Raw genomic sequence first — 27,079 nt, 5'->3', positions numbered from 1 at the left:
TGCATAGTCAAGGGAAAACACACTAAACAAGAAGATTACATATTGAATAACCACAGTGACTCCATAGAAGCGATGGAAAAAACAGATGCCTATAAATATCTAGGATACAGACAAAAAATAGGAATAGATGATAGAAATATTAAGGAAGAGCTAAAAGAAAAATATAGACAAAGGCTAACAAAAATACTGAAAACAGAATTGACAGCAAGAAACAAGACAAAAGCTATAAATACCTATGCTATACCAATATTGACCTACTCATTTGGAGTAGTGAAATGGAGTAACACAGACCTAGAAGCACTCAATACACTTACACGTTCACAATGCCACAAATATAGAATACATCACATACATTCAGCAACAGAAAGATTCACATTAAGCAGAAAGGAAGGAGGACGGGGATTCATCGACATAAAAAACCTACATTATGGACAGGTAGACAATTTAAGAAAATTCTTTACAGAACGAGCAGAAACTAGCAAAATACACAAAGCAATCACTCATATAAATACATCGGCTACACCACTGCAATTTCATAACCACCTTTACAACCCTTTAGATCATGTAACATCAGCAGATACGAAGAAAGTAAATTGGAAAAAGAAAACACTTCATGGCAAGCACCCGTATCATCTAACACAGCCACACATCGATCACGACGCATCCAACACATGGCTAAGAAAAGGCAATATATACAGTGAGACGGAAGGATTCATGATTGCAATACAGGATCAAACAATAAACACCAGATATTACAGCAAGCATATTATTAAAGATCCCAATACCACAACAGATAAATGCAGACTTTGCAAACAACAAATAGAAACAGTAGATCACATAACAAGCAGATGTACAATACTAGCAAATACAGAATACCCCAGAAGACATGACAATGTAGCAAAAATAATACATCAACAACTCGCCATACAACATGAACTAATAAAACAACATGTTCCCACATACAAGTATGCACCACAAAATGTACTGGAGAATGATGAATACAAATTATACTGGAACAGAACCATTATAACAGATAAAACAACACCACATAACAAACCTGACATCATACTCACCAATAAAAAGAAGAAATTAACACAACTAATCGAAATATCCATACCCAATACAACAAATATACAAAAGAAAACAGGAGAAAAAATTGAAAAATACATCCAACTGGCTGAGGAAGTCAAGGACATGTGGCATCAGAATAAAGTTGACATCATACCAATCATACTATCAACTACAGGAGTCATACCACACAATATCCACCATTACATCAATACAATACAGCTACATCCAAACTTATATATACAATTACAGAAATCCGTAATTATTGATACATGTTCAATTACCCGAAAGTTCCTAAATGCAATATAACATATACCGTACAGTTAAAAGGAAGTGACGCTTGATCAAGGTCCGCGTCACGTCCCATTTTTAACCAGACTTAACGTCTGAGAAAGTAAAGAAATAGTAATAATAATGAAACACCAGTTGTCGAGAATGGAGTGTGACCAAGCCGCTAAATTATGGCTACAGGCCTGGTAAAATGTTATACTTGAAAATACTGAAGCATATAGCAACATCAAAAGGGAAACAAACAAAATTAACTAAAATGCTAAGAGAGATAGTATGAGAAATGGCAATTGCATTTGATTGATCAGTACTTCAAAGAAAAGAGGTTGAATCTTTCATCAATTATTTAACAAGAAATTAGCAAAATCTCAGCCAAGGGCTCTACATTCTAGGAATGAAGCAGATAACATTGCTGTGAACAACACAGAACTGCAAAATTTTGCCAAATATTTTTATAACTTACTAAACTCTGAGGAATTAAAAGACATACTAGAATTTAGCAAACCTAAAGTAATCCAAGAAACACCCCATATTCCAAATTAAAAATTTTTAGTTTCACAAAGAAATTTAAAGCACTAGGAGGAAATAGAGTAACAGTAAAATTTCTAAAATACAAGAGGCACCACAGAGGGTTTATGTGAGGATGGCCATTTGTACATGAAAATAATAATCTGAAGATACTAATGCAATAAAGAATGAAAAGAGATCAACAATACTGATGTCTAGTCGCAAATTTTAAAAAGGCTTATGACTGCTAAAATACCAATATTATTCAAAATTAATAAGATTTTGAAATACCTGAGAAAACTCAAGAGCTGTTCAAAGAAACACTAACAGTCACAAAATCTACAGTAAAATTCATAGAAGAAATTCCACACTAAGTTGAGCTTAGGCTAGGCATTAGATGAGGTGATGGACTACATTCATGTTCATGTGTGTACTTGAAAAGTGATCAGTGAATACAAAATGTATTTGTCAGACCAAATACAAAAATTTGAATACCACTTGGTTGGAAAATGGATGATCTCAAAGGCAACTATTTAATTTTTGTATATCATTCAGCAATTTTTGTAGTGTAGAAAAAGGGGAAAAAATACAAGATGGCAAAATCCAAATTGTGCACTAAGTATGGGAATATCAAAAGAATACAAATTTGACTATCAAGGAGAAGTCACCTAGCCAAATGGGGCACAAAAAGAAGCCATCAGAGCAAAATTATGAAAGATGGACATTGCATTTCACTTAATACTAAATGTTTAAAATAAAATATTCATTCTCTATAACTGTAGAAGACAACACTACAAAGCTGTTATTTGGCCAGAATGCGCATACGCATCAGAAACACTAATTTTAGGAACAATAAAAAAATAATTAAGAAATCAGAAAAAGAAAGGTATTGGCAAATATAACAACAGTATAAACATTGAAATTACGAGGTAACATTATACAATCATACAGAAAGAATTTCAGACAAAATTAGGAAAAGACGACTAACATACTATGTGCACATTCAAGGAATGAGTCCTACTATACTGACAAGAAAAATTGTAAAGGATCTCCAAAAATTTGAAACAAAAACCCAGAGGGTTTAGGGAAGTATGCAAAGACCTAGAAACATAGCAACACATTGAAGACAGAATGAAGTATACAAAAAAAGAGGTGCACTTAATACAGAGCCCTAGAGACCACCATTCTCCTGGGTCTGTGGAGCACTGAGAACAGAGTCAAACCCAAACTCTTAACGACTGGTGGGAGAGGAACTGGTAAATAAAAATCAGGAGGGGGCGCTGAAGACCACATTCATGGAGTGTGAGATATATGTGTGAGTGTGAAACTGTCATACACCTTATAATGATAAAAAAAAAACTGCAACAAGACTGCAGTGCTGAGAAAAGGCCCACTGAACTACAGTTTCCAATCCAAGCAGATGATCTATCTGAGACCATCTGCCCCAAAAGCTGCACTGGTGGAGAGATGAGAGGTCCACAGATTCAAGGACCTAACTGAGCCCTTCAAGTAACTTGCAGGGGACACTGGTCAGACTGATGGGCCAATAACTACCAATGGACAATGGATCCTTGCCAGGCTTAAGGACAGGAACCACAATACTCTTTCCATTGAGAGAGGAAAATGCCCTCTAGTCAAATACTGTTAACACCTAGGGAAGATACTATCATCATGGAGGATTGAGCTGCTGAAGCAATTGGTTATGGAAGAAGAGAGGGCTATTAGAATTTCCCATTCAGTAGAAGGTTCACAGCAGCACTCCACCTGACAAGGGGTAAAACGTAAGTGGGAAGCATTAGCTTGTTTCCGGAGGAAGAAGGCATTTGGATAGGAGGCTGACACCAATGCTGTCACAAAATGGGTCATGAGGTGTCCCTCGAGAACTGATGGATCCATACAAAGTCCACCTCGAAGGGCAAGACCCAAAAAAGAAGACTGTCTCAGACAACCTTTGAGGGTGCACAGTGTAGCCAACACCCGTGACGAAGGGGCAGAAGAACCTAGAGAGGAAACAATGGGTTTCAAACACACCCACTTGCTCCATTTTATAAATGGAGCTTTGATGCAAAAATATTTAATCCTTGAGCTGGCACAACTATGTATAAAGCGCAAAAACCACAAATAACGTTGTCTGTCTTGTAGCATTCCATTCTTCTGAAACAACTGTGATCTGGTACATATTCCCTTGTTATTGCTTCAGCTAACACAGTGACAATTTGTGCTGTCATACATCCTGATAAGCAGCAATAATGCAAAATACAAAGTAAGGTAGGTGAGGAAAAATTTAAGATCCATGCGAGTAAAGGTCCAAGATTTGAAGCTAGTGGCTCAGTTTCACAATGAGGCAGCTTCTCAGAGATAAGTAGCACTCTAATAAGCAATTAGCTGTGATCTGTTGCTACTATGCTGCTTAATGCTTAGAGTAGGTCATTACTGTGGGTTTACACGTGCATGCAGCAACATAGCGATATAATGAAAGTTTATTTTATTACTGTTTGTTTAATTAAACAGAGCTTTAACTTGTATAATTTAAGTTTATTTTTAATATCTTCATTTAATTACAGCAAGATTAAACTGTGATTTTTATATACCCGTTTGCCTCAGTAATATAAAGACAACATTCTTTTCCTCTGTACAAAGTACGCCATGTGTCCACTCATGTTATAAAAAACAGTGCCCCACTAGGGGGTTAAAGGCAATAAGATGAGCAGAGATGCCACTTGAGATGTTGCGAAATGCCATTACAGTCACAGATGGCAATGGCAATGATCGTGCTGCACCACAGAACTGGCTGATGGCAAATGTGGTCCATCGAGCATGGAACGGCAAAGCCAGTAGTGCAAATTCTCTTATCACACAGATTCTTAACGACTTCAGCAATAAAACCCCATAATGAAGATGTAAACACAAACTGGGATGTATATAGAGGCCAGTCAGTATTGCAAAGCTCAACTGAGTAACCTGATCACTGGGAGATGGGGAGGGAATGAGAGAATCAACAGGAAGTGCTCACTATCACAAAGGTCATTGTGTGCAAACAGTGTAGAGAAGGAAGAACGGGAGGGGAAAGTGAACAATACAACATAGATGGCACTAAAGTAAGTAGGGGGACCATCATTAAGAAAAAACAGGTCATGGCCCCAAAAACTGGTTAATATGGAGCCTCAACTAGACAACAAAAGCACTTATGAATGGTGTGCTCCATGTGGTTCCCAAGGCGTGCAGCGACCGTAAACCATAAAATTAGCACATATGCAGCAACCAGTCGCAAAATCATGTTTTATTTATTCACTTTTGCAAATGGATTTCAACTGATAAACAGCCATCATCGGCACTTTCAACCAATATGTGCCTTGAGTAGTAATACTGTCTTAAGCAGAGGTCAAACAAAGTCAATGTTTGACCTATGCGTAAGACAGTATTACTATTCAAGGCACATATTGGTTGAAAGCACCGATGATGGCTGTTATCAGTTTAAATCCATTTGCAAACGTGAATAAATAAAACATGATTTTGCGACCGGTTGCTGCATATTTGGTAACAAAAGCACTGCCCTACAAAGAGTGATGGGCATTAAAATCCCCAAGGAGGAGGAAGGCAGGGTGGAGTCACTTAAGGAATGCAGTTAGGGCCGCAGGTGTACGTTGCCTGTCAGAAGGGGGAGAGAGATTGCAAACCATGACCGCTGAGCCCATACAAATGTGACTAGAAACCCTCAAAGGGCCAACCCCATTCTAACTGAAAGAATGGAACCCATGAAGGGTTAGTGAGTAAGTGAGTGAGTGAGTGAGTGAGCGAGTGAGTGAAGGTAGAATGAGATTCACAGAGAACTACACAAGCGGCCAAATAAATGGAAATAAGGGATTGCAACGCCAGGACGCGACTGTGGTATTCATAACAGTTCCATTGAACAAACACAGAACGGGGATCTAAATGGGAGGACATTGGACTGGAGCCAATCAACCACCAGATCACCACCCATCACTAATGAGAACGGGGTGACACCCATAAATAAGAGGTCCGACTCAGGTTGCGATGGAGATGGCACTTCTGGGGGGCACCAGGTGGACTTTGTCCTGCAACTTATGTTCCTCTTCTCTCTCAGACTGTTCAAGGCAAAGCACAGATGGAGAGCGTGTTTCTGCAAGATACAGAACAGAGAGGGAGCAGGCAACCCTGGGGTGCACGGACTGTCAGTCCTGCAGCTGGGTCATGGCAGCAGGCCTACTGCCTGGCAGATGTCAGGGCATGGGTCGCAAGAGGGACAACCCTCACCAGCAGGTGCCAAAGGAGGAGGACACTTTTCTGAGAGTAGGAGGGGGAGCAGCACCTGGAGGTGATGTGGGAACCACAGGGGAGGGGAGATGAGGGGAAAAGGACATAACAGAGGCAAAGTTAGATGCCACTGACACAGGATGAAGACTGTCATATTTCTGCAAAGCCATGGTAAATGGTAAATGATCAAGGGACTAATACTCCTGTATCTTTTTCCTTCTTATAAACATGGTAATCTGGTGAGTAGGAGAATGATTGTAGTGACAACATACAAGTGCAGCAGAACACGGACTACCTTCATGGAGTGGGCACCCACATTCACCACATTGGGGCGGGGGGGGGGGGGGGGGGGGGGTCCGCCACACAATGGGAGGACATGCTCGAAATGAAAGCATTGAAAACACTTCATGGGTGGTGGAACATACAGCTTCACTTCACATCACACCACACGCAATCTTGACCTTCTCCAGATCTGGCTCAGAATCTGGCAGTTTGGGCAATAAGTGGTGTAAAAACACAAAGATCTTATTGATCACTTTTCACTTGTCTGAGTATTTCAACATTGGTGTGCGCGCACAAAAACAGTACCAGCTTATGCCCAAGAATTAGCGGGTTCCACTCAGTTAATACTAGGCAGAAATTCAAATCTGCATTTGGATTGCACTTCCTTGACCCTTGTGCAGGAAGGTGCAAGTATAACGCTACATCCAATTTCAATAAGCTACCACAAGAAATCAAAAATCTTAGCAGTAAACCACGCAGTTCCAAATCTTAGCAGTAAACCACGCAGTTTTAAATCTTAACTGAATAGTTTCCTTATGGGCCTCTCCTCCTATTCTGCTGAGGCGTCCCTTGAAAAATTAACATGATTCATATGTTATATTGTTGATTGGGTTTACTTAAACTTATGGCTTGTCTTTTTTTTTGGGTTCATAAACATTTAGTTTTACCTGTTATTAGTTCTATGTTGTAATTTCATATACTGACACATCACAAGACCTATGAGATTTGCTTCTCAATTTGGTCCTATGGTACTAGACGTGTAAAATAAATAAAAAAGTTTTTATCAACAATGAACCTGAACAAATCTTAGCAGGCACTCAATTCTGCCAAACTTGTCTTTGATATTTTCCACAAAAAAATTGTGTCTTGGTGTCAGTGAATGTGTCCCCTTCAGTCCTAGTGCAGACCATGTAGCAGGTCAAGTGTTTCATCCAAAGCTGGTGAACCTGGCCCCTCCCAGGATGAAGCCATGGAAGGGGAGGGCACAAGGTCATAAGCAGCAGCAGTAAATGCTCTATTACCAACTGAAGAGAGGGCCATACAAGGACAGCCAGTTTTTTTGAGCTTAATACATTTTTTATGCAAAGCATCCGCCCCGAAACCACCCACCCCAATCAGTGGCTATCCGCAAGGACACCACATAGCCATAGCATAGGCTCTCTGGCACAGTGGCATCGCAGGGAGTTCTGATGCTCCAGAATGACAAGCAACCACTCCTAAGCATACATTGGGGATCAACAGCTCAGGTATCAGGTGTTAGCAGTGTGTTCCATGCCTTGTTCGGGGGCTCACCCAGATGGGTATTTAACAGCCCCACGACACGGACTGGCTATGCATGTTGACAATGTATCAGGGAATCCTCACTGTAGACGCTATGGATCCAAATGGCTGACACTAGAGAGAAAATTTTATAGAGGTCAAACCCCCAAAGGTTTCAAAGGATGGAAAGGAAAAGTCAAGGGGAACAAAAGCCTGAATACAAGAAACCAGGTGGATAGCCAGGTCAACATACGTAAGAAATAATGAGCAGAAGGAAGTACAGAGGGGAAGGAGTGAGGACAGGGAGAGATACATGGATGGAAATGCAGCCCAGGAAGGAAGAATAGGCTGCAATAGCTTTGGAAACCCTGTGCACCATGCATGAACTTGGGAAATAACCATGAGACCCTGGGGAGGGATGTTCTGTTTTGCTCCTGAGTGAAGTTTATCAATATCAGCTTTCTCTTACATGGAAGAGGCAACATTAATACCATAGCTTTTAGTTTAGCAACTATAAATTCACAGATCTCTCTCTCTCTCACACACACACACACACACACACACACACACACACACACACACACACACAAAGACGGTAACAACATCATGAGGCAAGCCAAGAAGATAATTTTCCTTTTTTGCCTCTGCCAGGACTTCAGTATAGATGTATCAAGAGTGATTTATCACATACAAATATCATATTAAGTAAATTTCCCACCATTTAAGATATTTGACAGATACACTCAAATATCAACGATTCACTGAGAAAGTAAAAAGCACAAAGTATTCTTCTGCACTCCATTAATGAGAAGTTATCGAGATGAGGAATACTTCAATCTATGCTACTGGAATTTACGTTTCCGCTAAATGTGAGTTTAATCCATCCATCTCACATGTGCATTACACAATAGTGTTTGAAATCAAGAAGGGTCACTCAAAATTTAATTATAAATGTTGTAACAAGTCTTGTGCATATTCTATTCAAGACAGACAGCAGCAAATAATAGATGGTAATCCAAGTGGAATTTTACAAATATAGTGGGAAATTATTAATAGCACTATGTTCCAGAAAACTCTCAAACTGTGCTTATTCCACGACAATGTATCTTTTACATTAAGCAGTTTACTGAAGACATTTTTTTTCTTACTCTGCATGCAAAAATTAAATGTCAATGCTTACTATATTCTCAGTTCCATCCGCTTCCAAATTTAATTCAGGATCTTCCTTGGTAAAATCTGTTGAGCAAGAGAGCCCCAATGGACATTCAACAAACTGAAAAAGAGTCTCCATTAAAACTGCTAATACACGTGTGTACACATTATCCTCAGTATTTCTTTTTATGAATATCATTCAATTTTTCATGATTCTTACCATTTAGACACAAAAATTTTGAAAAATGTAATATGCTAAACAGTTATTGTACCAAGAGACATTCTGACAACTTAACTCACTGCTAAAAAGCAGTAGGTTCTTTATTGTGAAACAGACCATTCTTTCCTCTTTGCAGCACACCTCATGTGGTTTTTGACCCTTACCTTCATATGACGACCTCACAGTTTGCTCGTATTTACACTGTTGTTCTGTTACTTCTATCCAGTCATCTATCAACACAGCTTGTCCTCAATATTTAATCATCATCTCTGCCCATTGCTCCCTGGGTTTATCAAGTTAACACATTTTCCTGAACACACAGCTCTAGCTCAAATGTGTTCAGTCATATGAGAGTTTTCTGACAATGTTATGTTGCTGCACAATTTTCTGTCCAGACATTAGTGCCAAACGGGTTATTCACAGGGTTCTGAATGTACTAACGCTCCTTTGTTTTCTATCACACAGTAAGATGTATCAGCACATCAAAACTTTTCCAGGCTGGCAAATCAGATTCACACTTGCACTATGGCAATTTGCACTATTCTTAGGGTAGAATCTTCTTGTCTGTTCTCAGCACTGCTCTCTGGATGATGCTCTAGTTGCACTGTAGACGAGAATAATCATTGTCCCCACACCTCAGCTTTGAGCTTTGCCATGGCTGTAGGAGATAATGAAACAGGTCCACATTTGCTATTTCCTGGTCTTTACTATTTTTGTGAATTTCTCTCATACCATGTTCGTTCTCTCTCTCTCTCTTTTTATTATTCTTGCTCTTGCCCATGACCATCTTTTCACTATGGAGTATGCCATTTTCTTTCTACATCATCAACAGTCCCACACACTGTTGTGCTATCTATGTGCTTCCTTTCCCATTTTCGCACAACAGAGAGAATACTGTAGAATCATCTAATGATGGTCCATGTACTTTGGAATATAGTGTTTGGGAAGAATGAGCATCACAGAGAATCTGTATATGCTCAAATGTCTCCAATTTTATCACAGTCATAAGAAAACAAAATTAGCTACACCGCTTCTACAGTTCCTAATTCACATGTGTATTATTATTATTATTATTATTATTATTATTCTTTCCTTTCTCAGACCTTAGGTCTGGTTCGGAATGAAAGTGACGCGGACCTTGATCAAGCGTCACTTCCTTTTAACTGTACGGTATATGTTACATTGCGTTTAGGAACTTTCGGGTAATTGAACATGTATCAATAATTACGGATTTCTGAAGTTGTATATATAAGTTTGGACGTAGCTGTATTGCATTGATGTACTGGTGGATATTGCGTGGTATAACTCCTGTAGTTGAAAGTATAATTGGTATGATGTCAACTTTATCCTGATGCCACATGTCCTTGACTTCCTCAGCCAGTTGGATGTATTTTTCAATTTTTTCTCCTGTTTTCTTCTGTATACTTGCTGTATTGGGTATGGATATTTCAATTAGTTGTGTTAATTTCTTCTTTTTATTGGTGAGTATGATGTCAGGTTTGTTATGTGGCGTTGTTTTATCTGTTATAATGGTTCTGTTCCAGTATAATTTGTATTCATCATTCTCCAGTACATTTTGTGGTGTATACTTGTATGTAGGAACGTGTTGTTTTAAAAGTTTATGTTGTAAGGCAAGCTGTTGATGTATTATTTTTGCGACGTTGTCATGTCTTCTGGGGTATTCTGTATTTGCTAGTGTTGCACATCAGCTTGTGATGTGATCTACTGTTTCTATTTGTTGTTTGCAAAGTCTGCATTTATCTGTTGTGGTATTGGGATCTTTAATAATATGCTTGCTGTAATATCTGGTGTTTATTGTTTGATCCTGTATTGCAATCATGAATCCTTCTGTCTCACTGTATATATTGCCTCTTCTTAGCCATGTGTTGGATGCGTCTTGATCGATGTGTGGCTGTGTTAGATGATACGGGTGCTTGCCATGTAGTGTTTTCTTTTTCCAATTTACTTTCTTTGTATCTGTTGATGTTATGTGATCTAAAGGGTTGTAGAGGTGGTTATGAAATTGTAGTGGTGTAGCCGATGTATTTATGTGGGTGATTGCTTTGTGTATTTTGCTAGTTTCTGCTCGTTCTAGAAAGAATTTTCTTAAATTGTCTACCTGTCCATAATGTAGGTTTTTTATGTCGATAAATCCCCTTCCTCCTTCCTTTCTGCTTAATGTGAATCTTTCTGTTGCTGAATGTATGTGATGTATTCTATATTTGTGGCATTGTGATCGTGTAAGTGTATTGAGTGCTTCTAGGTCTGTGTTACTCCATTTCACTACTCCAAATGAATAGGTCAATATTGGTATAGCATAGGTATTTATAGCTTTTGTCTTGTTTCTTGCTGTCAATTCTGTTTTCAGTATTTTTGTTAGTCTTTGTCTATATTTTTCTTTTAGCTCTTCCTTAATATTTCTATCATCTATTCCTATTTTTTGTCTGTATCCTAGATATTTATAGGCATCTGTTTTTTCCATCGCTTCTATGCAGTCGCTGTGGTTATCCAATATGTAATCTTCTTGTTTAGTGTGTTTTCCCTTGACTATGCTATTTTTCTTACATTTGTCTGTTCCAAAAGCCATATTTATATCATTGCTAAATACTTCTGTTATCTTTAGTAATTGGTTGAGTTGTTGATTTGTTGCTGCCAGTAGTTTTAGATCATCCATGTATAGCAAATGTGTGATTTTGTGTGGGTATGTTCCAGTAATATTGTAACCATAATTTGTATTATTTAGCATGTTGGATAGTGGGTTCAGAGCAAGGAAGAACCAGAAAGGACTTAATGAATCTCCTGGGTATATTCCACGCTTAATCTGTATTGGCTGTGATGTGATATTATTTGAATTTGTTTGGATATTAAGTGTGGTTTTCCAGTTTTTCATTACTATGTTTAGGAACTGTATCAATTTAGGATCTACTTTGTATATTTCCAATATTTGTAGTAACCATGAGTGGGGTACACTATCAAAAGCTTTTTGGTAATCGATGTATGCGTAGTGTAGCGACCTTTGTTTAGTTTTAGCTTGATATGTCACCTCTGCATCTATTATCAGTTGCTCTTTACATCCTCGTGCTCCTTTGCAACAGCCTTTTTGTTCTTCATTTATAATTTTGTTCTGTGTTGTATGTGTCACTAGTTTCTGTTTAATGACTGAAGTTAATATTTTGTATGTTGTTGGTAGGCATGTTATGGGGCGATATTTAGCTGGGTTCGCTGTGTCTGCTTGATCTTTAGGTTTCAGATAAGTTATTCCATGTGTAAGTGTATCAGGGAATGTGTATGGGTCTGCAATGTAACTGTTAAATAATTTAGTTAGATGTGAATGTGTTGAGGTGAACTTCTTTAACCAGAAATTTGCTATTTTATCATTTCCAGGGGCTTTCCAATTGTGAGTAGGATTAATTGCTTGGGTGACTTCATGTTGCAAAATTGTCACTTCAGGCATTTGTGGTATCGTCTTGTATGTGTGTGTTTCTGCTTGTATCCACCGTGCATGCCTGTTATGTTGTACCGGGTTTGACCATATGTTGCTCCAGAAGTGTTCGATGTCTGTTATGTTTGGTGGATTGTTTATTTCAATGTGTGTGTTATCTATTGTCTGGTAAAATTTCTTTTGGTTTGTGTTGAATGTTTGGTTTTGTTTCCTTCTATTTTCACTTTTTTTGTATCTTCTGAGTCGTTTGGCGAATGCTTGTAATTTCTGCTTCTTTTCGTCTAATTGCTCTGTCGCTTCTTGTTGTGAGATTTTACCTAACCTTTTTCGTTTTTTTTCCGAGATTTCATTTCTTAAAAATTGTGTTAGCTGTCCGATGTCTTTTCTCAGTTTTTCTATTTTGATCTGTAGCCTGTGTTGCCACGCTGGTTTTGTGGGTTTCTTCTGTGTGTTGGTTGGTTCTGATCTCTGCCTAGTGTGTATATTTAGTGTAGTGAGTGCTCCTATATATACCAGTAGTTGTAACTCTTCCATAGATGTGTTTTCATTTATTTTGTTGTGTATGATTGTGTTGATAGTTTTTATTGTTGTTTCGACTTGTGGGTTATTTGGTGGTCTATGCAAGAATGGTCTAACGTCTGTATTTGTGTCTTTGTATTCTATATATGTTAGCTGAAATTTTTCTTCTATATCTAATATCTTTGTCACTTTGTGTTCTATTTGTGCTTGTTCTGGTGGCTGCCTTAAGATTTCGTTTTCCTCTGATTGTTTAATTGGTGCGTGTTGTTCTTTGTTTGTTTGCTCTGGGATGTTTGAGTCCATTACTGTATTTTCTTCTTCTTCTGATTGCACATTATTTTGTTCCAGTATTTGTTGTACTTGTTGTTTGATGTTATCTAATTCTGACTGGGGTATCCTGTTATTTTTTATTATTTTATTATTTTATTCTTATTATTTTATTCTTATTATTTTATTCTTATTATTTTATTCTTATTATTTTATTCTTATTATTTTATTATATTCTTATTATTTTATTCTTATTATTTTATTATATTCTTATTATTTTATTATATTCTTATTATTATTATTATTATTTTCTTATTATTATTTTCTTATTATTATTATTATTATTATTATTATTTTCTTATTATTATTATTATTATTATTATTATTATTATTTTCTTATTATTATTATTATTATTATTATTATTATTATTTTCTTATTATTATTATTATTATTATTATTATTATTTTCTTATTATTATTATTATTATTATTATTTTCTTATTATTATTATTATTATTATTATTTTCTTATTATTATTATTATTATTATTATTTTCTTATTATTATTATTATTATTATTATTTTCTTATTATTATTATTATTATTATTATTTTCTTATTATTATTATTATTATTATTATTTTCTTATTATTATTATTATTATTATTTTCTTATTATTATTATTATTATTATTATTATTATTATTATTCTTATTCTTATTCTTATTATTATTCTTATTATTATTCTTCTTATTCTTATTCTTCTTATTCTTATTATTATTATTAGCAGCAATGGGTAGGTGAGAAATTTCTGCCCAGTTTGATGAAGTCTGCCATGAGTTCCTCTCCTCTAGTACACTCTTCCTTTCAGAGTAGCAACTACATCCCACCATCTTTGATGATTTGTTGGTATATTCCCATCTCTGTATTCCCTTAACGTTTCTCCTTTTACAGTTCCCTCTAGTACCATGAACGTTATTCCCTGAAGTCTTTACCAATATCGTGACATCCTCTCCCTTTCCTGTCAACATTTTCCCCACAGGTTTCTTTTTCCACTGTGTCTGCAGAGAACTTCTGTATGCCTCATCCTATCAGTTTGCCTAATGTTTGTCACTATTCTGTAATACCACACCATAGGTGGTTCAGTTATCTTTTCCATTTTACGATGATCTATCGAGTAATAATTCCAATACTCACCCCAGACCATCTTATTTTACAAAGCTGGTTATTATTGCTAAGAACAGAAAGAGAAATGAACAGCTTATTTCTTTCCATAGGCCTCTGAAAAATCAAGATTTGAGAACTTTCCTAGCTCTTCAAGGCACCAGAGTACTCCGTCAGATATTTGAGCAGATTTCTTTCAATTTTCTTCTTGTATGTGTTTTGCACCAGGATATAAGTCTGATTTGGCTGTTTTCACCTCCTTTGGCATACTTCCAAATTCCACTCCTATCATAAAAACCTCTTATTTCAGTGGCACACTGATCTGCTGTAAGTAGCATTCGCACTCCAATGCACAACCTGGTGTATAAGCAGTTCAAAATTAAAGTCAGACCACAGTGAGATGCAAATTGCTAAAATTCAAATGGCTCTGAGCACTATGGGACTTAACATCTGAGGTCATCAGTCCCCTAGAACTTAGAACTACTTAAACCTAACTAACCTAAGGACATCACACACATCCATGCCCGAAGCAGGATTCGAACCTGCGACAGTTGCGGTCGCGCGGTTCCACACTGAAGCGCCTAGAACTGCTCGGCCGCCCCGGTCGGCTGCAAATTGCATTCTCAAGTGAAAACCCACAAAAACACAACACTTTCTGGTCATCAATCAAATTAATAAGCAGTCCATACAGTATCACCAGTCTTTACCAAATTTCTTGATATTTACACAGCTTCACACAGTGACAGTGCCTTCAGTGTGTGCTGATTAGAAAATTAAATGCTCCATTACAATGCAAATTTGTGCCATGTGCCATGGATATAACTGTCTTCCTTATCTATAGCCGATGCACTATTTCTGTAATAATGGCAGTTTTTAAAAAATACTTCAGTGAACAGTGACAAGCAAGCCTGAGGTACAGAGTGCTTCAGCACAGCAGTTACAAACATTCAGGGAAGATAAGGTCACCCAGACAATGGAAAATCACATGGCAAAGCATGGTCAGATATGCTTTCCTGATGAGGTAGTGACAACATGAAACATGAACTTACAACCACAGACCATGTTGTACACCTCACATTTCCAGCAAATTGATAATCCAATGTCCTGGAAAAAACTGGGCATGTCCTGGACTTCCACATTAACTGCCACAATGTGTGCAATAAAGTCCACACCACTGTTAACACGGGTTTTGTACATCACTGTCTTTATGTATCCCCAGAGGAGGTTGTCAAGACAAGGGAGGTCTAGTAATCTTGCTGGCCAATAATCATCATTCCATTTGATCCAGTGTTGATGATACATTACACATAGATGGCAATTACCATCAAGGCTGTAGTGCAATGGGGTCCAATCAAGCAGAAACCATGCGGCAGAATTCATAACAGCATGTATGTGCATGTCATGCAATAGCTATAGCATTACTTGCTGAAGAACCATGAAATAAATAGACTGCACCTGTCACCAAACAGGGCAAGAAGTATAGTTTGACAATGTGGTGTTTGACAATGATGGCCCATACACTAACTGAGAACTGTCTGGGCTGCAGATTCTTGCTGCCTCTGGGTTCTCCTCTGTCCGTATGCGGGCGTTACGTGGGTTCAACATTCCCTCTGATGAAGGTCACATCAGAGAACAAAATGGTGGCTGTGAAATGGGGATCTGCTGTGTGCATCTGTATATACCACCATACAATGGCCATTCATGGAGCAAAATTGTCTTTATCCAGAACTGCACATGTTGGGTGTGGTACAAGTGTGTGGAGTTGTCATCAAGAATCTGACAGACAATGCTGTGAGAGGCCCAAAAACGACCAACAACCAGTGTACTGGCATCAGGAGCTGTACCAGCCACAGAACAGACTCCTCTCATTGGCTGCAGCTGTTACTGTTCATTCACACTGTCGTCCCTAGCCACATGATATCTTTCTGGATGATCACCTCTGCAATTGTGCAAAGAAGGTGTGGCAGATGGTGTAACATTGGACAAACACGTGCTCTGCACTTCGCCCACCGCTATCAGCAGCCTGATATGTCACATGCTTATAGGCAGGCTCTGTGTTTGTGTAATGTGTCATACTACTTCCACTCTGCGGTAGGCAAAATGTAGCTTCAAAGTGAGCATGGACACAGTGAGCATGTATATGTTGCAAAATCTGATATTGCAGTGAATCACCATCTACTGTGCACAGCAGCCACAGCTGTCCTAGCATTTTAGCTGTATTAAGCTTAATGAACATGTTTTCTTGTCCTGTTCTTGTACTTCCTTTCTTGGATTTGGTGTCATCACCGCCAAAGAAGGAGTTTTCAACCACACATTGCTACTTGATTTGCCATCATTCAGGTGTACTCTGTCTGTCCTAAAAGTTTGTTACCACTGTGCTGAAATAACCTGTATATCTTACTGCCTCCAGCTGACAGCTTCATCTCTTAATGCTTTTCTGCTACAGCACTACTGAGACAAACAGGCATATTAACACATTGTTAAGAGAAGTCTTCATTGCTACAGTGGTACCAAATATGAATTTAAGGCACACACATAGTAAAATTAATACAAGTGTCACGGTTCACAAAGATTTAACATGCTGTCCGTAGCAGCCAAACCACAACTCAAAGTAACAGTTGGTTGAAATTTTACAAAGATTCTTGAAAATTTATGATATGCACTGTCCAATCAGATTAATATGACCACCCGAATATATACCTTTTGCAGCACAGACGATAGCAACACAGGCAGGAAGAGTGTCAATGAATTTCTGGAATGTACTGAGAGATGTGGAGCTATGCCAACTACAGTGCTGTGGCCAGCTGTGCTACGTTTTTATGGCATGGATGACCTGCAGTCGGCATAGGTGCATAAACCAGGAAACTGCTGTGGAGAGCAGCATTTGCTGAACAGTCATTGATAGGACACTGTTTGGTAGCCCCTTGATTCGGCTGGGTGGTCAGCGGCTTGACAGTTGCTCTTCTATTTACCTGTACACATCTCCGCAGTCACTGTTCACCCCTTTTAACTATGGCCCATAGTACACCACAGCTGCCTCTGTGTTGGTTTTGCATAGTGCAATTTTTCCATGCACAATATACACTGAAGTGCCAAAGAAGCTAGTATAGGCATGTGTATTCAAATACAGAGAGATGTAAATAGGCATAACATGGCACTGTGATCGTCAATGCCTATGTAAGAAACAAGTGTGTGATACACTTGTTAGATCGGTTACTGTGGTTACAAATCAAGATTTAAGTGAGTTTGGACATGGTGTTACAGCAGGCACACAAGCGATGCGTCACAGCCTCTCTAAGGTAGTGATGAAGTGGGGATTTTCCTGTACGACCATTTCATGAGTATTCCACGAATATGAGGAAACCGATAAAACATCAAATCTCAAACTTCATTGCAGCCACAAAAAGATCTTGTAAGAATGGAACCAATGACAACTAAAGAGAATCTTTGAATGTGACAGAAATGCAGCCCTTCCACAAATTGCTGCAGATTTCAATGCTGGGCCATCAACAACTGTCAGCACACAAACCACTCAATGAAACATCATTGATATGGGCTTTTGGAGCCAAACATCCACTTGTATACACTTGACTACTCAACACAAAGCCTGGAGCTGTCAACACCGACAATGGACTGTTGAGTACTGGAAACATGTTGCATGGTCGGAAGAGTTATTTCAAATTGTATCAAGCAGATGGACGTGTACAGATGTGGAGACAATCCCATGAATCTATGGGCACTACATGTCAGCAGTGAACTGTTCAAGCTGGTGGAGGCTCTGTAATGGTGTGGGGTGTGTGCAGTTGGAGTGATTTGGGACCCCTGGTAAGTATGGTACAACTGACAGATGACATGTATGTAAGCATCCTGTCTGATCACCTGTTTCCATTCATGTCCATTGTGCATTCCGACAGTCTTTGACAATTCCAGCAGACCAATGTGACATTCCACACATCCAGAATTGCTGCAGAGTGGCTCCAAGGACTCTCTTCTGAGTTTAAGCATTTCCATTGCCCACCAAACTCCCCAGTCATGAACATTATTGAGCGTATCTGGGACATCTTGCAACATGCTCTTCAGATGAGATCTCCACTCCCTCATACTCTTTTGGATTTATGGAAGCCCTGCAGGATTCATAGTGTCAATTCCCTCCGGCACTATTTGAGACATTAGTCGAGTCCTTGCCATGTTGTGTTGCGGCAATTCTGTGTGCTTGCGGGTGCCCTACATGATATTAGGCAGGTGTACCAGTTTCTTTGGCTCTTCAGTGTACTTTAACCACCACAGTAGCATGTGAACTGTATACAAACTTAGCCATTTCAGAAATTCTTCCACCCTTGGCTGGAAGACAATCATCATGCCCTTTTGGATGCCAGATAGATTTTTCTGTTCCCACATTACAAAAACAACTGTGCTGTTTCCCACTGACATGTTTTATATACAATTCACAGCTAGTGCTGCCATCTGCCATCAGTGTGCAGTTATTGCACATTGACACCTAACATAGGCAGTGGTCACATTAATGTGGCTGGGTCCTGTACTTTATCATAGGTTACAATGGTTCACTACCTACGATTCCATACTATTAAGACCCCATTACGTGTCATGATATTTCAATTTAATATCGTGCATAATACAATGCTGATACAAAAACTTACATCAAGGTGACAGTCACGGCCACCCATATGTAGTTCCAGCCCTGGATCTTTCTTTACATGAAGACTGGGCTCTCCAATATTTAATAGGTCTTCAGGAAACTGGAAAAAAAAGTGATACAGTCAAAGCTTCTGTATTATTTCTTATGTGGGTCTCTATTAAGAGGGGAGGGGAGGAGAGGGGTGAATGAAGTGATGGGGAGGGAAGCTTTTTAACACATCTTGCATAAACCTAACATGGCCAAGACACTAATGATCATACATATTCATGGCAAAAGAAAACATTTATGCCATATTTGAATGTTTGAAACCAATGATTTGTTAGTCACAAGTCCAACAAATCATTTCTACAATGCTTTTTTCAAAATGACTTAACAAGTCTGTTTACAGGACGTGTACAAGCAATTACTGTTTAACATTAATGAACTCCTTTTTAGCCTTTCTTGAGCACCACCATTTCATTTATTTATACTGGCTATCAGTATTTAAGTAGCAATATGTCAATGAAATGAGAGTTATCCAGGGAAACTGATTGTATATTAGATCCAAAACTTGCTTTCCTACCTGTCAGAATGTTTCTATTACAGGGCAAATGGTCAATTTTTGTTGCTGCATACTGAACTCCTTTCTGAGCTACTGAAAGCTTTAACAATGGGTTTATTGTTTGTTTGTTGGTGCTTTAGAGTGCAGAACCACTGAGGTCATAAGCATACATGTCATTACTTAAAAAGGCCAATTACTGAATGAATTTGAAGTCAATAATCCTCAGAGCCTAAACTAAAAATGATCATCTCCACTTTGAGGAGCTTGCTCAAATGGTTGGAAATTAAATTTCCTTTGCAACATTACTATAAGAAATAGAACATAAAATGTGGTCTACAGCTCATGCTGTTTCTGCTAAAGTATCTGATAATTCAGATAGGAAACACGAATCATTATAAAATCAGCATTGGGTCAGAAAATGGTGTATTATCAATAGTTGGCTGCAGTAATCACACAGCGATGCAGGGTCCCCACTTAAATGGTGACAAACAATAGTGCCCAACAAACAGCCAATCTAAAAGTATGTATGTTTTTGGACAGAGTCCGCCTTTAGCAAAACACAATTTTGTTTTTTAACCCAAACATGTTTCACTGCAGTTGCAGCATCTTCAGTGGGCATTTATTTTTCATCCGTTAAAGATAAAGAATGTTCTTTACTGTTTGTATACATGTAACTATTAGTTTTTAAATTGTAATTACAGATATTTGAAAAAATAAATAAATTATAAATTCATACCTTTTTACCACATGGTGTGGTTTTTCTGATGTGTTGTGTTTCTACAGTGACTGTTTTGTTCCACAGTTTGTCATCTGCTACCACTTACACGTTAAAGTAGATAAATTGTTTAAGTCAAAATTACAATTTGAAAATTGGTATTTCTATGTCTGAAGTTAATTCTGTGTGTGTGTGTGTGTGTGTGTGTGTGTGTGTGTGTGTGTGTGTGTGTGTGTGTGTGTGTGTGTGTGTGTTTAGAAAGAGAGAGAGAGAGAGAGAGAGAGAGAGAGAGAGAGAGAGAGAGAGAGAATTAATTAACTTCAGTCATAGAAATAACCATTTTCAAATCATAATTTTAGCTTAAACAATTTATCTACTTTAAGGTGTAATTGGTTGCAGATGACAAACTGTGGAACAAAACAGTCACTGCAGAAACACAACCATCAGAAAAACCACACCATGTGATAAAACGGTATGAATTAATAATTCATGTGTTTTTTTCAAATATCTGTAATTACAATTTAAAAACTAATTGTTGCATGTATACAAACAGTAAAGAACATTTTTTTATCTTTAACAGATGAAAAATGAAAAAACCACTGAAGATGCTGCAATTGAAGCGAAACATGTTTGGGTTTGAAAACAAAACTGTGTTTTGCTAAAGGCGGACCCTATCCAAAAACATACTTATTGTTAAAGCAAACATGGAAAAGAGCTTCAACCCCAAGATGATCAATTTAAAAGTATTTCCTTGCGATGAGAGGGGTGAGAGGAACTCATACAAGCTGCTGGAAGGTGTTTAATTTCCTGGAGTTTGTTCCCATATACAGAAGATCAGTATTCATGCCAGAGTGACAATGGTTCTACGTGCAGCAACACAGATCATCTGAAGGGACAGTATACCTAAAAAGGCCTAAGTAGTCTGATTGCAGCCTTGGCAGCTTTATTCCCCAAAACTTTGACGTGACTAGGGAGCCACATCAATATCGTGTTGGATCCATCATCACTCAGCAAGTGGAGGCATTTGTGGATTTGTTGCACTCAGGAGTGGTATATGAGTAGTACACAGAGGCTCTGGGACACCAATGACCTTGCTGTTTGGTCTCTTCCCCCAACCCAACAGAGGCTCTGGAGGGCACTAAGTAAATCTGAATATAATGCACAACTGAGAAGCCTGCATGAGATGTACTGTGTGGCCTGCTGGAGGGAGGAAAGCTCTGCAACAAAAACCTAGCACTGTTCTAGATGCTGCTATCAAATGTTCATTACCAATGACATAGGCGCATTCGATACCATGGTCGGTCTTAAAGTTATCAGTATAGATTATGGTACTGTCTACGAGTTGCTTGCAAAGTTTGAGAAACTAACAGTGACAGGTCAAATCTAGAGTAGTGTCTTTTAGGAAGTGAACTAAGTCCAAGATGAACGCAGACCTCTGCAAGAAGCCAAGGCGGTGAACAGCCCTCACCCATCGGGACCATGGCAGGTAACTTTAGGTTAAGTTTCCAAAGCACTATATGAAAGCAAACTCCAGGAGGCAACAAAGAAAATGCACTTACCCCATATTGGCAGTCAAGGTCGTTATCACAAAAGGACAAATTGGGTGGATGGTTGGACACAGGGGACAAATGATATGCATTTCTGCTAAGGAGAACATTACACCATATGACTGCACTAGTTCAGCAGCTTCTGCATAGACTCCTAACTGGGCTGAAAGCTCCAGTGCCATACATACATATTTACAGTGGATCATGTTGAGATGGCATAAAACAGATGGTCATGCAGATGAATAACAAAAAGACACCAATATTCTATTTTTTATCAGACAAGGGACTGGTGTAAGTGGAAGAGGTTTGTCCAATCTGCTCCCCATAAAGTACCACTTTAAGCACTTGGGCTATTTAGAGATTGGGTACAGCATGCTGTCAGGTAAGATATGTGAGAAGACCTACTGAGTTTCCTATTGAGTGTGAGTCCAAAGAATTTCACAGTTTCGAGAGACTGAAGAGCAACAGGTTCGAGATATAAGGATGTACAAGAAACTCCTTATGCCACCATAAGTTCAGACACACAGGTTTTTCAGTGGGAAAGCAGAATATGTTGTCAATGCTCCACGAGTAAAGATTGTTTAGACATTGCTGAAGTCATCACTCAACTAAACAGGCCTGAGATGTCTGGAAGGGGAGAGAGTTAATTGCCTTGGCAAATAGGGCTACACTCAGAATGGAGCCCTGAGGCACATCATTCTCCTGAATAGAAGTGTTAGACAAAGCTGAACCCACACATACCTTGAAAACCCTATATTTTAAAAACTCTCAAAATAGGTCACATGGCCTAAGAAGCCCAATGTGTGCAATGTACAGCAAGTATTGTATGCCTTCCCCAAATCAAGGAACACAGTTACAGTATGGCATTTCCACAGAAAACTACTTGTAACATAGGTTGACACAGTGTCAAAATGATCAAATGCAGAGTGATGCTTATGAAATCCACATTGTGCATTTGTTAGTAAATTCCGAAACTCAAGCCATCATACCAGCCAACCACTGATCATGCATTCCATCACCTTACAGACATTGCTGGCGAGAGAAATGGGATGGTAGTTGGATGGGAGAAGTTTGTCCTAACCAGGCTTAGGTATGGGGCTTACTGCAGCTTCATGCCAATATCTCTGAAACGCGCCATCCATCCAGATGTGATCATGCATATGAATGAGAAACTGTTTGCCATCAAGAGATAGATGCTGCAACATCTGAATGTGAATATCATCTGGTAATGGGGTGGAAGATTGTGATGAGGTGACAGAATGTTTGGGCTACCTCATAATAAAATTTTATTCTAGCATTCACAGTTCTCAGAGGGGAAAGGTAACTCCCAAACCACCTCTGCTCTTTTCAGAGCTAAGAAGGTGGAACAGCAATGGGCAGAGCTCGAGAATTCTGCAAAGTATCGACACAGGATGTCAGAAATATAAATAGGATCCACAATGGCATCATTTGCTGTCACGGCAGGAACAGGGAGATGTACCTTGTTTCCTGAAAACCCACATAGGTTACACCCAAACAGAAGAGGGAGTAAAATCGTTAAAAATAAGTAAAAGTGATCCAACTAGCTTTTTGCTATCTCTGATAATGCAATGACACTTTGCATGCAACTGTTTATAACCAATACAGTTCTCCTTTGTTGGACGGCATTCAAAGACATACAGCATATCTCCGTACGCGAACCATGTCACAGCATTCCTCAGTACACCAGGGGACTGGGATACATTGCAACAGGAAAAAGGCTTGGGGGGGGGAGGAACATTCTGCGGCAGTAAGGATAACATTCATAAGGTACTGTACCAGATGATCACTGCTGTGGAAATGTTCATCAAAGGTTGGCGATGAAAAGTAGAGCCTCCAGTCAGCTTTAGAAACCTGCCAGTTGGTCTTGCGCACAGATGGGCCATTATGCATGAAAACTGTTAGCTTGAGTGTGTGCCCTGGATGACGGACCACTCTAGATGGTGTGCAAGCTGAAGAGTAAAGAATGAGAAATCCAGGTGTGAGAAAGTGTGTGGGGTATCTGGAAAAACTGTAGATTCACCAGTGTTGAGAGAACAGAGTAAACTGGTTGAGAATACCTTCAGGTTCTGACAGAGCCCCAAATTGGACAGTGAGTGCTTAAGTCACCGAGTACCAGAAAGGTTTGAGGGAGCCGAGAGATGAGCTGCAGGATGTCTGCCCTGGTAAGTTCACATGATAGGGGTATGTTGATATTACAAAGAGAAAAGCTGAAACTGGCGAGAGGATGAATAGCAACCACTTGTAGCAACCACTTGAAATAGTTTGGCTATGGATGTCGTCCTGAATGAGCATCACGACTCCCCCGTGAGCTGAACTGGAGACAATTGTAAGAGGTCAAAGTGGTCTTGACAGCATAATTTCGTTTCTTGGAGGCATAAAACAACTTGGCACTGCAATTGGAATAACAATTGTAAGTCTGCCCTTTGTGATCTGATACCACAAAGGCCCCATTGGAGAAAAGCGATACTAGAACATAGGAGATATTTCTTTTATAAGGGGCAATTACTTCAGTGGCTGCTGAGTGCCAGATTTTGGTTGAGTACTACTACAGGGTTCTGAGGCTGGAGGATCCTGTTCCACTACTCCTCCAGGGCTTCCAGTGACCTCCATGGATCAGTCACCTGATTCTATGGTGGAGAATCAGTTAGTGATTCACACTGGTGAAATGGAGGTCAGTTAGACAGGGGTGTTGCACAGTGTCACTGTTGTAGATTATCTCCAAATTGGAGAAGTGGAAGAATGTTTGTCTTTGTTGATTTCTTAGTGGCTTTGCATTTGTCAGACATGGACCCATACACTTGCTGACTTGTGCTCATATTGCATTTTTTCACCTGTCTGGAAAAATTCCTTGTGCTAGTGATGCATTAAATGTATCACTAAGGACATTACTACGCTGGTTCAATTTTTCAGAATTCTTTTTGAATTCCATCAACCCCACACAAGCTTTTCTTATTCAGAGATTTTATATAATCAATTAAGGATGTTGCTGCTATTCTAACTGCTTGAAGATTTGTGGAATGACATTTTTAACACATTCTCTAGCTTTCTTAACTGGATCATTTAATCCTATATTTGTTGCTACATTTAGACAGTGACTGCTAAAAGTACTTTGTACTTGCGAATTATCAGTCACAACATTGTCATTTTAGATTAACTGTTATGGAATATTGTCTCCCAATGCTCCATATAGTTTTGATATAATTTGCATTATTTATTTCCATTGGGACATGCATACTTCTGAATATTTAATTATGTTCCTTAAAATACTATAGTGTTTCTTGTAGTATGTAAGTAATGTCGAATCTTGACTTACTCTGGCCTTTACTTAAGTTTCTCCCTCCCTCTTACATAAGATTTTGATTCCCATAGTTATCCATGGCTTACTTCCTATTTTTAAGGAATTCCCTGAATAACTTTCAGAAAAGTCTCTTGGAAATATTGCCAGAAATTTACTAAAGAATAAACTGAATTTGGCATTGTCTCTTTTTACATATACCTCATACCATGCCATCCCTTTCAGCTTATTGTTAAAACATTGTATCCAGTTCTCATTAATAAGTCTCACTGCTCTGTAGGAAACAGCCTCCAGGTTGTAAGGTGCCATTTCCATTAGCTATGCATGTTCGTCAGATGGTCCATTAGCAAATAGAGTAAACAACTGTTTCAGCCTGAGCACTGTCTATAAAAATGTTATCACTTTCCTGTTGTTTTGCTGTACATGACTTGGAAAATTTACCACTGAAATTACATTGAAACACCCAAACAATAGCTTTAGTCCATTTTTACTGTCCATATGTTTTAAGAAATCAACATTTACAGTTCAAACTACTGCGTTTCTTCTTGTCTGGCAGTGGTTCAATACTGCATCTAGATTTCTTATAAATAACTGAAAGCTTCCTATAGGTGATCTGCAGATAATTACAATTATCAGAGAAGTTGTTGTTGTTGTGGTCTTCAGTCCTGAGACTGGTTTGATGCAGCTCTCCATGCTACTCTATCCTGTGCAAGCTTTTTCATCTCCCAGTACCTACTGCAACCTACATCCTTCTGAATCTGCTTAGTGTATTCATCTCTTGGTCTCCCTCTACGATTTTTACCCTCCACGCTGCCCTCGAATACTAAATTGGTGATCCCTTGATGCCTCAGAACATGTCCTACCAACCGATCCCTTCTTCTGGTCAAGTTGTGCCACAAACTTCTCTTCTCCCCAATCCTATTCAATACTTCCTCATTAGTTATGTGATCTACCCATCTAATCTTCTGCATTCTTCTGTAGCACCACATTTCGAAAGCTTCTATTCTCTTTTTGTCCAAACTATTTATTGTCCATGTTTCACTTCCATACATGGCTACACTCCATACGAATACTTTCAGAAATGACTTCCTGACACTTAAATCAATACTGGATGTATTCTGCAGTAACAACTCACAAGCATATGCTTCTACATTCTGATCAATGCAAAAACTACTTGTTTTAATATTTGAGTGTGTTCAACTTTTACATATATCACAACTTCCTTTTCCATATTAATTCTACATGAAAATGATGCATGTCTATGTTGCTAGATACTTAACTTCTACATCCCTGTGATTACATGGTGTTCTGAGAGGCAGAGAACATCTGTCACTTCAGAATTTTCCACATCTTCTACGCACACAATAACCTCTTCTCACTTCTTTGATAACCCTATATCTTCTGATGAAATAAATTAATTTTATTTTTCTCTAAACTGTTGCACATATTATGGTCATGTATTGCTCTAATTTCTGTCCATACTCTGCAGTCTGACTAATCTAAAAAATGTGCTCCTTTGATTCCAGTAAACACAAGGGGATTTTACCTTGTATGCTTGCAGCCCCCTTACACTTTATGCAAGCTGCTCAGCATATCTTTCCTCCTATTCTGGTGCTAGCCATCATTAGTCCATCCCCATCTACCAATCACATCAACAAGCATGGTGCAGATATGAGATTGTTGCAGTCAAAAGGAATTTGCACAGCTCTTTGTTCACATAGCCTACAGTCATGTTAACCGATGGCTGCTCATATTGCTGAAAAAACAGCATCGCTCCCCCCCCCCCCCCCCCCATCAAAATATCTGCGGAAGGACCCGAGGTTCCATCACCTGACTTAGTTTGGCACTAGGTGTCACAAAAA

At 38.7% G+C, this 27,079-nt stretch overlaps 1 protein-coding gene across 1 annotated transcript in view; it reads right to left on the bottom strand.

Moving 5' to 3' along the window:
* LOC124553409 overlaps window positions 1–27,079 on the bottom strand; it is a 177,848-nt gene that overhangs the window by 125,706 nt on the left and 25,063 nt on the right. Inside the window, exons 2-3 of the mRNA XM_047127274.1 lie at window positions 19,100–19,198; window positions 8,861–8,953 (exon numbers count right to left, since the gene is read on the bottom strand). Of these exons, the coding sequence (XP_046983230.1) occupies window positions 8,861–8,953; window positions 19,100–19,198 (192 nt within the window). The remainder of the gene's footprint in view (window positions 1–8,860; window positions 8,954–19,099; window positions 19,199–27,079) is intronic.

The sequence above is a fragment of the Schistocerca americana genome, chromosome 11 (assembly GCF_021461395.2).
Source record: "Schistocerca americana isolate TAMUIC-IGC-003095 chromosome 11, iqSchAmer2.1, whole genome shotgun sequence".
Classification (NCBI taxonomy): Eukaryota; Metazoa; Arthropoda; class Insecta; order Orthoptera; family Acrididae; genus Schistocerca; species Schistocerca americana.
The sequence above is the reverse complement of the archived record's forward strand: the minus strand, read 5'-3'. Positions and strand labels throughout refer to the sequence as shown.